General features: G+C 42.1%; 1 protein-coding gene across 4 annotated transcripts in view; it reads left to right on the top strand.

Moving 5' to 3' along the window:
* Positions 1-15,781, top strand: part of YBX3 (Y-box binding protein 3) — a 24,940-nt gene extending 9,159 nt beyond the window's left edge. The window contains exons 5-10 of one of the 4 annotated variants that reach the window (XM_055085470.1): positions 666-788; positions 3,821-4,030; positions 8,682-8,770; positions 12,142-12,313; positions 12,910-13,009; positions 15,206-15,781. In XM_055085470.1, the coding sequence (XP_054941445.1) occupies positions 666-788; positions 3,821-4,030; positions 8,682-8,770; positions 12,142-12,313; positions 12,910-12,975 (660 nt within the window). In that variant the 3' untranslated portion in view covers positions 12,976-13,009; positions 15,206-15,781. Of the gene's footprint in view, positions 1-665; positions 789-3,820; positions 4,031-8,681; positions 8,780-12,141; positions 12,314-12,909; positions 13,010-15,205 lie in introns of all 4 variants that reach the window. The other 3 variants (XM_024129095.3, XM_055085471.1, XM_024129096.3) reach the window with 3 other exon arrangements.
* Positions 15,782-16,084: the final 303 nt, after the last annotated feature.

The raw sequence follows: 16,084 nt of genomic DNA, 5'->3' as shown, positions 1-16,084 counted from the left end.
CAAAAAAAAAAAAAAAAAAAAAAAAAAAGAAGAAGAAGGTTTAGAGAGGGACTACATTTGTGGACATGGTGTATGTATGCGGACGCTAAGTCAAGGACCCTTCATTCCTGCTGCCGCCAAGCTGGGAGAAGTTACCCTCTCAGTAGCTTAGTGCTGGACAGAGCCATGTGAGCCCACAAGTGGATTCTCTTAGTACCTCGCAGAGTAACATAGGTTTCAACATTTTCTAGGAAGAGAACATTATCTCAGTTATTTTCCAGTGAGGAATATTCCTCCTGGTCTAGCATTCCTTTGTTACAGTTGCATTATATTTACCAGTTTGTGTTCCTTAAACAGATATATACTGCTCTTGAATCAAACAAGAAGGCAAAGGTTGTGGAAGCAGACAAGCTGTATACATTTATTATTATTATTTCTTCAACTTTTTATTTTATATTAGAGTATAGTTGATTAGCAGTGTTGTGTTAGTTTCAGGTGCCAGGCTGTATACATTTAAATCAGGACGTCAAGCACCTTGCTCACCTTATTAAAACATGGGTGTGTTTTTTAGGTCACCGAAGGAATCTCTAGTATGTTCTGCCAGTGTTCAACCCCCTGGCTGTCTAAGGCCGTGCTTTTGGCTTCTTTTTAACTCCGAGGCCGTCTTTGCTTCTCCCCTTTCTCAGGGTGCGGAAGCAGCCAACGTGACTGGCCCGGATGGCGTTCCTGTGGAAGGGAGCCGCTATGCTGCTGATCGGCGCCGCTACAGACGCGGCTACTACGGCCGGCGCCGTGGACCGCCCCGCAACGTACGTGGCCTCTCTCTCTAATCAGTGATTGAAGAAATGCACACATCTAAACTCAAGTGTGTACACTTGGAGCACATAAATGCTGTATCTTCTCCTGGAGACATACTTTTCTTTTGGCGGGGGGCAGACGGGAAATTTTTCATGTCCAGAATTTATCTGTAGCTACTGGTCTTATGGGAAACTTGCCATTGAGCAGTTGTATCAGTTTGTATGTATTTGGCTGCAAGGAACAGTCATCTAATTATCTTGTAACAAGAAGGCTTAGTGAAGGTCGCTGTGCCAAGGCTGTCAAAAAGGTTTTCTCTTGCTTTGGCTCTTTTACCCAGCCGGAACCGCGTCATGCGGCATTCACTGCGAAAGGGGACCGGGATTCCTGCGGCTGGCTTGAATCTGTTGTTCCTCCCTTGTTAACGTCTAAGAAAGTCAGCCTTTGGTTGGCAAGGAGGAATGGGGAACGGCTCAGGAATAAGTGATGAACAGTGCTGGCCACAGAAATATCAAGTAATTTGCCTCAGTTACATAGCTATTTTATTAGCATAGCATTTCCCATCATTTCAAAGTAAAGAAGAAATAAGTAATTCTCTGGATTATTAGTTCTTTAGATTGGTACCAATCCAGGTGGAAGGGCTTACAACCAAGTCCAACTGGAGTTTTCTCAGGAGGCTCAGTTTAAAGTATTCTCAAGGCACCCAAAAAGACTCCCGTCCAGCTTGTGGTCATGAGGATCCTATTAGATGTGAGTCATTTTTTGATGTTTCTAGAGTTAGTACCTGGGATTGGTACTACGGAATAAAATCCGAACACTAAGTCTGTTTCAAGGATAAGAAGAAGGTTTAGCATCACAAGATGGTTTGTGAGCACAGGATTGTGGCTATGTATAACATCCAAGGAAAACTTTTGAAAAATCTCACCAGAAGAAAGTATTTGCAGATTGAGAATGATTTATCTCTACACTTTGATAGATTAATATCTTTCTGCTTACCTAAATGCTTCCTCTCTTCATTCTATCATCTTCACATGCAGCCCAAACTGATTTTTATCATATTCCTTATGACATCTTGTTTTTCTATGTCTATATTTCTCTTACCCATGTTTTGCTTATCCTATGTGATTTTAAAAAATAAGCTGTGTAGGGGGTGATAGAAATGAGCTACCTTAGCATTTACTCTTTCAAGTTCACCAGATTCACGGAGTTCTAGTTGTAATTATTTTGACTTCTAGGTTAATTCAGAAGTAAAAGTGGGCGAAAACCTTTAGTGAAAACTTTTCCTTTGAAGGCTTTTCTCCTCAGCTGGAAATTCTGAAGTCATGCATGTGAAAGATATTTAGAAATAAAATTATCAAAATTATCAAAATTCTGAAAGTAAACATAAATGAAGGTTTTCTCTTGTTATGTCTTTAAGTCCTAACAGCTTATTGAGTATGTTTAGCAATGGTGGTGCCATTGTTCTTATTTTGTAAAACTCTTAACGAAAGATCTGGCTATAGAAGACTATAGAGATACAGAAGGCGATAGAGATACAGAAAACCTAAAGAGAAAACCTTACTATTTTGGTGAACATTTTCTATGCTAATATGTCTTTACATAATTGAGGATTGTACCTGATACAGGCTTTATAAAGTATAGAATGGCTTGGTTTTTCTGAAATTAGACTAGCTGAGGCCGTAGTTGAAGCTTTTCCTCTTTGGGAATTGAGTTGCCCACGTGAGCTTTGTTCTGGAGGGCTCTAAATCTTAACTATCCTCAACCCCAATGTCAGTCATTTTATTTTGTTCATTTTAAATTTGTTCATTTTTAAAAATTATAGTTGCTTCCCTTAAGACTACCTTTGGCATAGCAATCCCCCTGTAAAGTAGGATTTGAAATAAAAATTTCTTTGAGGGATGTTTAGCTGTTTGCTTATTTTTTTAAAATATAAAATATTAGTATGTGATATGGTAGTTTAAATACAGGAAAAAATATAAAATGAGTCAGTACTTCCCTTTGTTAATAAGGTTTATTATATTCAGAAACTGTATTTATTACTTACTACTGTCTATTAAAGTGCAATTAAAACTTTATTCCTAAACATATAAAGAGAATCATGCCATAAGTCAGTGGTTCTCTTTGGTTTTTGGACCCATTTATATGCTTAAATATGGTATCCCAGAGTTTTTGTTTACGTGTGTTTATATCTATTAATATTTATTGTATTAGAAAGTAAAGCCGAAATTTAAAAGGTTTAGTTTATTTAAAATAAGCTCATTACTTGTAAACATAAATAACGTTTTTTTCATGAAAACTGTATTTTTTAACTGAGAAGAGTGGTGTTGCTTTATGTGATTTTTTTTGTAAATCACTGATCTCCGGTTTAATAGAAGACAGATGGATTCTCACAGCTCCTTCTGCATTGGGGCTGCCAAGAAGCCACGTGTCACTGTAGTTTCTGGGTGATTCCCCTCCCCTCCCCCCCCCCCCAAACTCATGAGAGAATGAGAGGGGAAAAGACAGATAGCATCTTACCAGCATTATGAGAATAGTTTGATCTCAGTAACCCCCGGAAGGGTTTCAGAGACCCCCCCCCCCATCCCTACTTTGAGAACTGCTCCGGGAAGCAAACCACTTAGGACCAACCTGTTGATAACACCACAAAACATATTTTTCTCGCCTTTGCCCCAGTGGATGGCCAATGTTGGGGGAGACACATTTGGTGGAGCTAAATATTCTAAACTTGTATATGTTTTTTGGGTGGCTGGTCAACTGACATTCACCAGTTCTAACTAGATGCGAACTAAATTCGTTAGAGATTGATTGCACTTGCCTTTCTGCTTCTTGGTATTTTATGTGCGCGGATCTACTTGAATCTAAATGTGGTTTATCCCAGGTAATCACCTGATAATCTGGGTTAAATGCATTTTTGTCCGTCTAATAGAGGGGATTGTTCCTTTGGGGGAGAGATTGTTTTCTTCCGTCGACTTTCACCCTACATGGTACTCTTTGGTTCTCATCTTGCCGAAGCGTCTTCTGAATCTCTGTTTCCTTGCCTCGCTAGTGCGCTGGGGAGGAGGAGGAAGGGAGCGGCAGCGAAGGATTTGGCGCCTCCGCCGCTGACGGGCAGCTCGCGGGGGCCCTGAGTCAGCGGCGCCGCCCCCAGTACCGCCCCCAGTACCGCCCCCAGTACCCGCGGCGCTTCCCGCCTTACCACGTGGGACAGACCTCTGACCGCCGCTCCCGGGTCTTTCCCCATCCCAACGGAACGCAGGTAAACTTGCACGGGGCCTCCTCTTCAGCAGTCCTCACCCCTCCGTCCTTCCTCCTCCTCCTCCTCCTCCTCCTCCTCCTCCTCCTCCTCCTCCTCCTCCTCCTCCTCCTCCGACTCCTCCAGCACCAGTGGCCGGAAATCAAACCTTGCTTTTGGCTTCCCGGTGCTTCCAGAGCAGACTAGGCGGCCTTCTCAGAGCAGTCATTCTAGTCACACTTCTACAAGCACGACCACCTGGGCCGTGCCTATAACCGGGGACGCTGGGTGGACAGGGTACAGTTCTAGTTTACGGAAGGATGAGGGACGTAAAGTAGAGACAGGTGGTACGTGTAAGCGCTGCACTCCGAAGCCAGGCGGGCCTGGAGTTGAATCTTGACGCCGTCTGTGAGCTTTTGAGGTTAACTTGGCCACATCCATTGAACGGAGATAATTGCCTCGCTGTGGGGTTGTGATGATTAAAGCAAAGGTAAAGACCTTAGTGTGATGCCTCGGGATGGAGAATGTCTATATAAAGCCCTTAGTTTAGATGAAATAGTGTTGCTTATTAAGAAAACCTAACACAGTGGAGATTGTTGATTCTCGATTGGTTCTCCTTTTTACTGCAAAATATTGATACAACTATCATGAACTTGACCTGTAATTAATAAGCCTTTTAACAGCTTTGCAGTTCCCAGTAAACTTGGTAATCTCGGGATAGGACATCATTTTTGTTACTACCAGCTACAACTTCTTCCTCTTAGTATCCTTGGTTTTTGTTTTTTTACTAAGTGTTTTGACTGAACATTGTGTTCAGTCTGTTCTTTGCTGCCCTTTTCCCTTCCTATCATGCATGACTGTGTTCTTTCTACATGGCTTCTTGTTTTTTTTCCCCTTCTACTCTTTAACAGCTGTCCCTGACAAATGTGCTAAAAATAACAAGTAGCCTTACATATATGGAGAGATTGGGTACATGAGGCATAGTAGGTTTCTTTAGAGGGCAGCACCCTGGGCCTCTAGGAAATGAGGACAGGAAGAGTCAGGGAGATTGTAATACACATTTATTTTTAGGGCATTCGTAGTACCTTCCTGAAATAATCCTTCTTAGTATTAGCATATATGTGTATATCATACTTTTTTGAGAATATGATGATTATTTTCTAGATCGTTTGAAATAAAGTATATTTCACCTTAGGAATGGGAGGTTCAGAGCAAAGGGGTTCTTTGGTGCAATGCAGAAGAGCAGGTTGAAAACTAATTTTGAAAATGTGCATATTCTGGTAGCCACATTTAGCTCTCCTAACTTGGGTTGAAATTCTTACCCATTTAATAGCGAACATGAACTCTTCAACAGTTTCCCCTAGAACCCTTCTAATACATACACCGTGTTTAATGTTCAGTGACAGAAGCCGGCTGAAGCCAACCAACAGCACCCAACGAAAATTCGTGAAACTTTCTTCTGTATAGCTTAGGCTACTTCCGGGTTGTCCGTGTAAATGGCTTAAAACTATAGAGAGATCTCTGAGATGGTAAAGATTGTTGAGGTCAAATGGAAAAGTCTTTGCCAACATTTTCTACTATTGTATATACAAAACTGTGAAATTTATTGGACACAACAGGAAAAAAATGAAAATATGCAGGCCAATAGTATTTCCCTTCTGTACCGAGGAGGCTCCGGACGCGCAGGCTCAGCGGCCATGGCTCACGGGCCCAGCTGCTCCGCGGCATGTGGGATCTTCCCGGACCGGGGCATGAACCCGTGTCCCCTGCATCGGCAGGCGGACCCCCAACCACTGCGCCACCAGGAAAGCCCGACTTCCAGTTTTTTAAAGATAATAATTCTAGATATTTGAAAAATAAGTTGAATTGGTTACTGAGCTAAATCAGCTGTTTGTAGGCTGTGAGAAAAGAACTACATGACAGAGGAAAAGGAGCAACATTGTTTGGCGTCCACCAAGGGACAGATGTTTGAAATCAGTTCTTAGTTTTCCCTGCAGCTTTATGGAGTTGGCAGTGGTATCCAGATTTTTGTTGTTGTTGTTACAAATGAAGGGATTTGAGTAGTTTAAAGAATTAGCAACTTTTACCTAAGGTTACATGGGCAAGAAGTGGTAGAGCTTGGTTTAAACTCAGTCTGTCTGTCCAGTCTCTTCCCATTCTATCATTCCAGTAAAGGCTTATCCTTTATACATGTTCGTTGCTGTTTCTGTGTGTGTGTGTGCGTGTGTGTGTGTGTGTGTGTGTGTGTATGAAAGTTCCTGAGGAAGCAGCAGCTTTGCTTGTTCAGAGAAGTAAGGGAGTCTCATGTGTTTGGGATGGTGTGAGTGAAGAGAGGGGTGAGGTGAGATTAAGGTGCTATCTTAGGGCAGGTCAAGCATGCTGGGTAGACCAAGATAAGAACTATTGACCTACCCCAAATGTGATGAAAAGCCAGTTAAGGGATCTAAAGAGGGAAGAAACGTATTTGAGGAATCTCTGGATAGTTTAAGGAGGCTAGACCATGGAGGGCAGCAGCAGAAGTAAGGAGACCAGCTAACATACTTCCCCCGTGGAGAGGGGGTCGGGGGGCATGGATTAGAGTGCTAGCAGTGGAGGTGTGAGGAGTGGTCAGATTTAGGAAATGTTTTCAGCATGGAAGGGGCAACATGTGATGATGGAGTGAACGTGTGGTGTGAGGAGTAATGGGTTCCTTTGTGAAGAAAGGCTAGGTTTGGGCAGAAACACAGAAGTCATTTGGAGATCTTCTCTTGGGCAGATCAGATATGCCACACACACAGCACACACGCACACACACATTTACGCATGTGTAACTTACAGTGTGTGTATGTGCCTATGTATTTGTGTGTGTGTGTGTGTGTGTGTGTGTGTGTGTTCCTTATTTCTGCCTACTAAAATGGCCTGAAGTCAATGACACGTTAATAGCATTGAGCATGCCTGGCCTCCAATTTTTCATTTATAAATACCATTCTCGAATAAAAAGAAGCCCCTCTGGAGAAAGGGCTGATTTCAGAGCCAGACCAGAGAGAGTACAATATGAGCCTGGAACATCTTGCTGTGCCAGAAAGCAAGGAAGTGCTCAAAGAATGCTGGAGACACGTCCAATAGGCCATGAGCCAGCTGGAAAGGGTTCCCATTGGCCACTAATGATAGTAACAGATTATAACTCATTGAATAGCATAGAAAACCATGAGTCTTTACAGGTATAGACAAATGAATATCTTGAATTTGATAAGGAGTGAAATATTTACAGACTTTGAAAGTACTTCTTCACAAAATCCTCATAAATTACAAAGGGGGATAGAGTAAACTTACCATGGAGCAGCCTGCTTCTCAAAGTGAACACTGTCAGTAACGGTACGGATTGAAACCATATGCTGTCTGACAGGATGCAGCGAGAAGAATCCAGTGCTACTTTTGTGGCTTCCCTTCCAAAGGTGCATAAGCTAAATCACGAGAAGACACCAAACAACCCCAACTGAGGGATATTTTACAAAATAACTGCTCCTGTAACCTTTAAAAGTGTCAAGGTTGTGAAAACCAAGTAAAGATTGAAGAACTGTTCAGATAAAGAGACAACTAGATTCAAGGCATGGTTCCAAATGAGTCCCTTTGCTGTAAAGAACATTACTGGGACAACTGGTGAAACTCAAATGGAGTCTGAGGATTAGAGTCTATACTTCCAGCTGTCCTGTAAGTTTGTGATTATTTAAAGAAAAAAGTTGGAGAAGATGGGTGCTATTTCAGCATGTTTATATGCCTGGAAGGAAATCATGGAGGAGAGAAGGGGGTGGGGGATTGAGAGTTCAAGTGCCCTAGCAGGCCAGAAAGAGGGGCTGGCTTTGGCTATGAGCATGGACCACGTAATGAGTGTAATGAGAGAAGAAAAAGCAAATGCAGTAGGTTGGTAGGTTTGATGGTGAAAGAATGTGGAGATTCTTCTCATTGCTTCTCTTTTCTTAGTGAAATACGGAGAAGGAAGGGATATTACTTTTGAGGGGAAAAAAAAAAAAGATTGAGATGTGGCTGTATTATAAAGAATTTCAGAGATTGTTGGTGGGATTTTTTGTTTGTTAGTTTTTAGCTCTATCTTCCCCTGGAAGTTCTGCAATATATTATTTCCCCATCTTAAAATAAATTTCTCAAGGAAGGATATTTTATTTTTTTAATGCTATACTTCAATAAATAATGCAAACAGATGAATGGAAAAAACTGTGAAAGGAAGAAATCAGAGGTGAAGGTGTGGTGGAACCTTTGAATGTAGAAACCATTACCGTATTGAAGGGATACCCAGTTTGTAGAATGAGTGGGTCTGAGTTTGAGAAGACTGAAAAGATTCTCTTTACGCCAATGTAGTACATCATTCCATTTCCTTTTGTAATAGAGGTTTTCTTTCAAGAGGTGAATGGAACACTTCAAAATTTTTAATATTGTAAAATAAATTTAGGTGTACGGGGATAAGGCAAAAGACTGTCTAGTGGGAATGAGTCTTTCTTTCTTTCCTGTCATTCGCACAGATCTAATCAGTACATAGTTCATTGTTAGAATTGAGAGTTCCCAGCTCTGTAATGAAGCCTTTTATTTTCTCCTTTTAAAAAAATCTCTGAAGGCAACTGTGTGCCGTGTCTCATATCCTGTAGCCTGACGCTCATCTTCGGCTCTCCTTGCCTCCTCCTAGGCGGGTGAGATTGGAGAGATGAAGGATGGAGTCCCAGAGGGAGCACAACTTCAGGGACCAGTTCATCGAAATCCGACTTACCGCGCAAGGTACCGTAGGTAGGCAACGTTTTCTAAGAGCTAATGACCGATCGCAGAACTTGTGAGCGACAGTAGGATGGAAGAGGACGTTGCAGGTCTGTTTTGTGGATTTATTATGTAATGAGAAGATGTGGCTGTTTGGACCATATGTCCAAGTTGTGGGAGGGGCTCTGCGATCCATGTTTTCACACGGCTGTGTGGCATTCCCCCTGCTTAACGATTAGGATTTTGTTATCCCTGTGCCAGAGCAGCGTTTGCTTCTGAGAACTTTCCCATGATGTAAAGTCATACCGGATTTTTATTATATTTAACGAGATAAGCAGAAATGAATTGATGGGTCATTCATTCAGTGGTGGTGCTATGAATGGAGGGAGAGTTGGCTGCCAGTGGGCGTTTGGGACACTGAATATTCTGATAACCGGGGCAGTCTAATGCGGGGGTTAAGTCAGCCTACAGGTCATATCGTCTGTGTTTAAATCCCCACCCTACGATTAGCAGCCCCTGTGTAGCTGTATCTCCTCCGGCAAGTTTCAGGACTCCTCTTAGACTTAGTCGCCAGCTTATGCAGTGGACAGTAAGGGATATTCTACCACTGTCAATAGGGTCAGATGTACTAAGGCGTTTCAGGTAATCAGTAGGATGCCTGGTATAGTAAGCCCTCAATAAATTAATCGATTAGTACTACTACCAACATTGCTAAGGTTAGTGAAGGAGGGACTTCCCCGGTGGCGCAGTGGTTGAGAATCCGCCTGCCAATGCAGGGGACAAAAACACTTTTAAAAAACACAAAAGTAGACTTTAATAAATGAAAGATACCCTTTCTTTTTAGATATGGAACTTCATATCATAAAGATTTCAGTTGTCCCTAAGTTAGTTTATAAATTTAATTCAATTCCAATAAAAATACCAATAAACTTTTTTATGGAACTGGACATGTTTATATTAAAGTTTATATAAAAACATTCAGGAATAGTTAGGAAAATATTAAAAATTAAAAGCTCTGAGGAGTCGCTGTCCCTATCACTCATTAAAACACTGTAAAGCCTCCGTAACTGAAATGGTGTGGTACTGAGTCCATGAGGCAACAGGTAGGCCAGTGGAATAGAATAGAATAAAGAGCCCAGAAATAGACCTAAGTATATATGGAAATTAAGCGTATGATACAGGTGGCATCTTATATCACTGGGGCAATGATGGACTTCTTTATTCTCTTTATGAGTGGAGGTGGGATAACTGAGTAACCGTTTGGAAAAAGATAAAATTAGATCCCTATCTCACATCATACACAAAAATAAATGCCAATGGATCAGTGATTTAAATGTAAAAACTGAAACCATACAAGTACTAAAAAAAAAATATGGGTGAATTTGACTTAAACATTAGTGTAAGGAAAGTCTAACTCAAATGCATATGCAATACAACAAGAAAATATTGATAAACTTGCCTACATAAAAAATAATTTTGGGATGTCAAAAAACACTATAACAAAATATGTGACAGTTGAAAAACTGGGAGAAAATATTTGTGATATAAATCACAAAGAGGTGATATATCTAATATAGAAAGAACTCTTTTAAAACTGAGGGGAGGGACTTCCCCGGTGGCGCAGTGGTTGAGAATCCGCCTGCCAATGCAGGGGACACGGGTTCGAGCCCCGGTCCAGGAAGATCCCACATGCCGCGGAGCAACTAAACCTGCGCGCCACAACTGCTGAGCCCGCGCTCTAGAGCCCGCGAGCCACAGCTACTGGAGCCCGCGAGCCACAGCTACTGAATCCCGCGTGCCTAGAGCCCGTGCTCCGCAGCAGGAGAAGCCACCGCGATGAGAAGCAGCATGTGCACCGCAGCGAAGAGTAGCCCCCGCTCTCAGCAACTAGAGAAAAGCCATGTGCAGCAATGAGGACCCAACGCAGCCAAAAATAAATACATAAAATGCGGGTTCGAGCCCCGGTCCGGGAAGATCCCACATGCCGCGGAGCAACTAAACCTGCACGCCACAACTGCTGAGCCCGCGCTCTAGAGCCCGCGAGCCACAGCTACTGGAGCCCACGAGCCACAACTACTGAATCCCGCGTGCCTAGAGCCCGTGCTCCGCAGCAGGAGAAGCCACCGCGATGAGAAGCAGCATGTGCACCGCAGCGAAGAGTAGCCCCCGCTCTCAGCAGCTAGAGAAAAGCCATGTGCAGCAATGAGGACCCAACGCAGCCAAAAATAAATATATAAAATGAAGAAATTTATTTAAAAAAACAAAGATTAGTGCAGGAGTGTTATTTTATTTCTGCTTTATCCCTTGTGAAGCCTGGATTGGGCTAGACTCCCTAAGATTCTTTCTAAGCTTTTGATATTATAAGCCTTCCTGCTCCTTTACCCTGTCCTTGAGGAGCTTCATTCCCGAATGATGCTCATACCACCCTGAAGTGTGGCAATATGGGTTTATCGAGAGGCGAGTAAGTATATTATTTGGGGAAGGATTTGTGCCACTCTACATCTTCTTTCCTCCCAAGATTCGTTTCAGAGTTAGACATAGTCATTCCAATGATTCATTACAAAGGACTTTGGAAATAAAAGAGGCTTCATAGAAATGTCTTCAGGAAAACAGAAAAAAGACAGTAGCGTATGTGAACCCCAGCTCTGTCAGTCTCTAGCTGTGTGATCAGAGTGTTGCATTTGACCTTTTTTGACCTATAAAAGCAGCAACCCTTTATGGTTCAACCAAATACTTACCCTCTTTAAACCTCTTGGTTTTCTTACTGTAAATCTTAAACCCACAGAATTAGCCCTGAAATTAAATTAGATAATTAACGTGAAAACACACCAGCACAGGCTTTGGCACACAGTGAGCGATGTTCGTTTGCTTCCCACGTCGAATCCCCTTAGACTCCACTGTATGCTGTCCATGGAGGGCAGATACGGGAGAGCTTTTCTTTTTTAATTTTTCCATCCTCAGTGCCTGTCAAAGCGCCCGGTAGGATCATAGTGTATGTTCGGTATATGTTTGTTCACGGTGTTCAGGTGAAGGGGGAAGATGACAGAAAGACAGGGTTTTTTCACCACACCTTTTTTCCACTTGCCTGTGCATAATTCTAGCAGTAAGTCTTGATCCCTTGACTTTTTAATCTTTAAAAATAAAACCTGGGAATTCCCTGGTGGTCCAGTGGTTAGGACTCCGCCCTCTCAGCACAGGCTCCAGACGCACAGGCTCAGCGGCCATGGCTCACGGGCCTAGCCGCTCCGCGGCACGTGGGATCTTCCCAGACCGGGGCACGAACCCGCGTCCCCTGCATCGGCAGGCGGACTCTCAACCGCTGCGCCACCAGGGAAGCCCAAACCTGATGTTCTTGAGGGCATCTGTTCTCTTTTCTCCTGTGTTCTCTGCTCTAGGGGCCCACCTCGCCCACGACCTGCCCCAGCGGTTGGAGAGGCTGAAGATAAAGAGAATCAACAAGCGGCCAATGGTCCAAACCAGCCACCTGCTCGCCGTGGATACCGGCGCCCCTATAACTATCGGCGTCGCCCCCGTCCTCCTAATGCTCCTGCGCAAGATGGCAAAGAGGTGAGTCCAGCCAGCCAGAGGGTATGCTTGCTGCCAGATCATCCTTAATCATGTCAAGCTTTAGTATTCCCTTCTAAGAGTGGTTTTATAATCTGAAAACTGAGACTTAAAATATGTATAATATGTATCATATATTTTTGTGTATAACATTGTTCATTTATATATGTGTGTGTGTGTATGTGTGTGTGTGTGTGTGTGTGTAAATATATATATATAGAGAGAGAGACAGAGAGAAAATGCCCTGCACATATCACAAACCAAATATTTGAATTCAACCAGTTAACATTCTAGCTAGAACGTTTAGAGCTTTCCAAACAAAAGACAGCGTTTGGAGAGAGGAACCTGCTTCTCAGCACATGTTGGAAGCAACTGTATATTTTTAATGGCTTTTTGCTATGGAGAGTGGTGGTGTTTAGTTGCCATTTGGAGGCCATTCTTCTGTGGTTCTAATTTTTTCCTCATACGTTAAGAGTAGTTAAGATTTTGCACAGTGATTTACCTTCACAGATCCCGACTTGTGAGACCTTTCAGTCTTGAACTTTCACTGCCGTATGAATCAGTTAATTTCTGGTTTGTGGTTTTGTTGTGTGTTTCAGACCAAGGCAGGTGAAGCACCCTCTGAGAACCCTGCTCCAGCCCCCGAGCAGAGCAGTGTCGAGTAACACCCGGCTCCCCAGGCACCTTCACCATCAGCAGGTAGGAGCTCGGGCGGCCGGCACAGGCGCTGATATTCTCTTTAAATAGCACTGATTTCTCAACAGTAGCACAGATCAGTCTCAACTAGTTCTGTAATTCATCTGGGCCAACTTTCTGGTCTCCATCAGGATTCTGGAGAAAGAGCAGCTTTGGTGGTGAAATATCTCTGAGGCTGATCATATTTTGCTAAACATTGGGGACGCAAATATGCAGACAGAGTTAATGAGAGTCAAATTCATTTTTCTAGATAGACAGTTGTTAACTATTATCACCACCTCAGAAAACTTTAGAAAGTTTTACTTTTGTGACACCTTGTGGCCAATTTGATAATTTTTAAGTGCCTGACAAGGCCTCATTTTAATAACAGAGGACTGTGATCTGTAGAATAAACAAGAATGTGGTTTTTTCCTTCCCTTTTCCCTTTGATAACCAACATTATTTATTTTGAGGCAGTATGTGTAGTACGTGAGAGCCAGTGGGTTTATATATCCAGTGCAGGAGCTAGTAGTCATTTGCTTGAATGATCTTGAGCAGTTGATTTATCCTCTGCAGCGATACTGTCGGCTGCTGGTAAAATGAGGATACTGACTAGATTACCCACTAGGGTTGCTTCAAAGACTTAGTGAGATAACATGTATGAGGTGCTTAAGCAGGACACGGTGAAGAATAACCTCCCCATAAAAGTTAGCTTGTTTTGGGCGTCCCTGGTGGCACCGTGGTTAAGAACCCGCCTGCCAATGCAGGGGACACGGGTTTGAGCCCTGGTCCTGGAAGATCCCACATGCCGCGGAGCAACTAAGCCCGTGCGCCACAACTACTGAGCCTGAGCTCTAGAGCCCGCGAGCCACAACTACTGAGCCCGTGTGCCTAGAGCCCGTGTACCGCAACGAAGAGTAGCACCCCCCCGCCGCAACTAGAGAAAGCCTGTGTGCAGCAACAAAGAGCCAGCGCCGCCAAAAGAAAAAAAAAAGTTAGCTTGTTTTTCTTTATTGTTGCTTCCTGCTTTTTTTCTGTCTTATTAAAGATCCTGGAAATTGTATTTATACAGGTAGAAATATACTAGAAAGACTGGCTCAGCGAGTCTTACAAGAATTTATAAGCCATAGTTGGTTTCATTCTGGGTTTTTCATCTAATAAGTCCTGAAAGTTTTAAGTTTTTAGTATTTCTTGGTTGTTGTCCTTTTCATTACATAAATAAGGACTTCGCTTTTAGTTGAAAGATAGGTTGTAAAGCTCATAGCAGCAGTGTTATTTTTCCAAAAATTGTTCAGATTTTGTAAAATTTTGAGATCATTTTAAGTTTCTACTTTTTAAATGCCATCTGCTTTTATATGCAGAGGTTTGGGATTTCAATTATCCTTTCGCTAGGTAGACAATTGCTATGCTGAGAATATTCTGTTTTATCTCTGGGTAGCATGGACAGTTTATTATAGAAATAAATTCCGTATTCACACTTGCTCGCATTAACTGACGGAATTATATATTAATCATTTGGCCATAAACTTTTACTTGGTGACATTATTTTTAGGTATTGTTCCTAAGGAAATAATCCAAAATATTGGGGGGAAAAATTTCTTCTATTTACAATCTAATGTTGGAGAAGTGGTTAAATACTGTGGTATTTCCATATTAGGAGATATTGTACAGCCACTAAAATGATTATGAAGAATTATCAATGTTATAGTATCATTTATTTGAAAAGGCTTCATGATGATAATTTTCTTTTCTATAATTTTCTAGAATTTTTACTATTATGTACTGACTGTTCTGGTTTACAAAAATGTTTTATTAAAAATTTTCCATTAAATTGGGCTTCCCTGGTGGCGCAGTGGTTGAGAGTCCGCCTGCCGATGCAGGGGACGCGGGTTCGTGCCCCGGTCCGGGAAGATCCCACATGCCACGGAGCGGCTAGGCCCGTGAGCCATGGCCGCTGAGCCTGCGTGTCCGGAGCCTGTGCTCCGCAACGGGAGAGGCCACAACAGTGAGAGGCCCGCGTACCGGGAAAAAAAAAAAAAATTTCCATTAAATTAATGTTTCAGTTTACAAATCTATAAAAGATACACAGTGTAAGATTTTGTTTAGAGCTTTTGAAAATTGATTTTTTGAACTACATAAAAAACATAATTTTTGCCTTTTTATTCTTTAACTCTTGGTCATCTTGTCACTCTTCATAAGTTTGATTTGAATTTTTTCCAGGTGACCTAAAGAATTAATGACCATTCAAAAAATAAAGCAAAAAGCAGACCGCAACCTTACCAACACCAAAGAAACGTCCAAGCAATAAAGTGGAAGACTGATAACCAAGACGTGGACATTAGAACGCTCACCACTATTCTTTACGAAGCAAACAACTACACAAGGAAAGCGTCAGCCAGTTTTTCCAGCAGCTGAGATCTTAGGAATGCCTGCACGGAACAAGAGAGCAACCTCCCCGGTTTCAGCAGCCACTAGGTTTATATTTTTTTCCTGGTTTTTACTGTTTTGGTAATATGAATTGAAAGAAGAAATATTAATACCACATGGGGAGACACCCCCCCCAACCAAAGAAATCTAAAATATGTAGTAAATGCTTTTTTTTCCTTTTTTGTTCATTTTGGATGCTGGTGCTAAACTTCCAAGTGTCATGAGTTAAAAAGAAATTTTATGCCCTTCTTATTTATTTTGAGGATATGGGGAGGATAACATTTTGCTTTCTTATGTGACTCTCTTTGAAAATGTGCAGTATGAAATTCCTCAAAAATAAAATTTTTACCCCTGAAAGGAAAAGATGTATAGCTGAAGTATGTTTTCTTATCTCAGCTGGAGTTGTTTTGTCTTTTTTTTTTAGTCTTTTTTCATCACTTCGTTTGCTGAATAGTAAGCTCAAAGCCAAATGTACAGGTGGAATAGTGCTCTTTAATAAATGTAGGCATATGAGCTGAGAGCGTAGGAAATGGGGTTATTTTTGGAATGAACAAGTTCACATCTGAGTTCCGCAGTAGGCTTGTTTGGTTTGGTGCTCTTAGCTCTTGACTAATCCTCGTTGAGATGGTTGATGACATTTTGGTTAACAGCTTCCTTTAGATTAATGAAGGG

Source organism: Physeter macrocephalus, chromosome 6, assembly GCF_002837175.3.
Source record: "Physeter macrocephalus isolate SW-GA chromosome 6, ASM283717v5, whole genome shotgun sequence".
NCBI lineage: Eukaryota > Metazoa > Chordata > Mammalia > Artiodactyla > Physeteridae > Physeter > Physeter macrocephalus.
The sequence above is the reverse complement of the archived record's forward strand: the minus strand, read 5'-3'. Positions and strand labels throughout refer to the sequence as shown.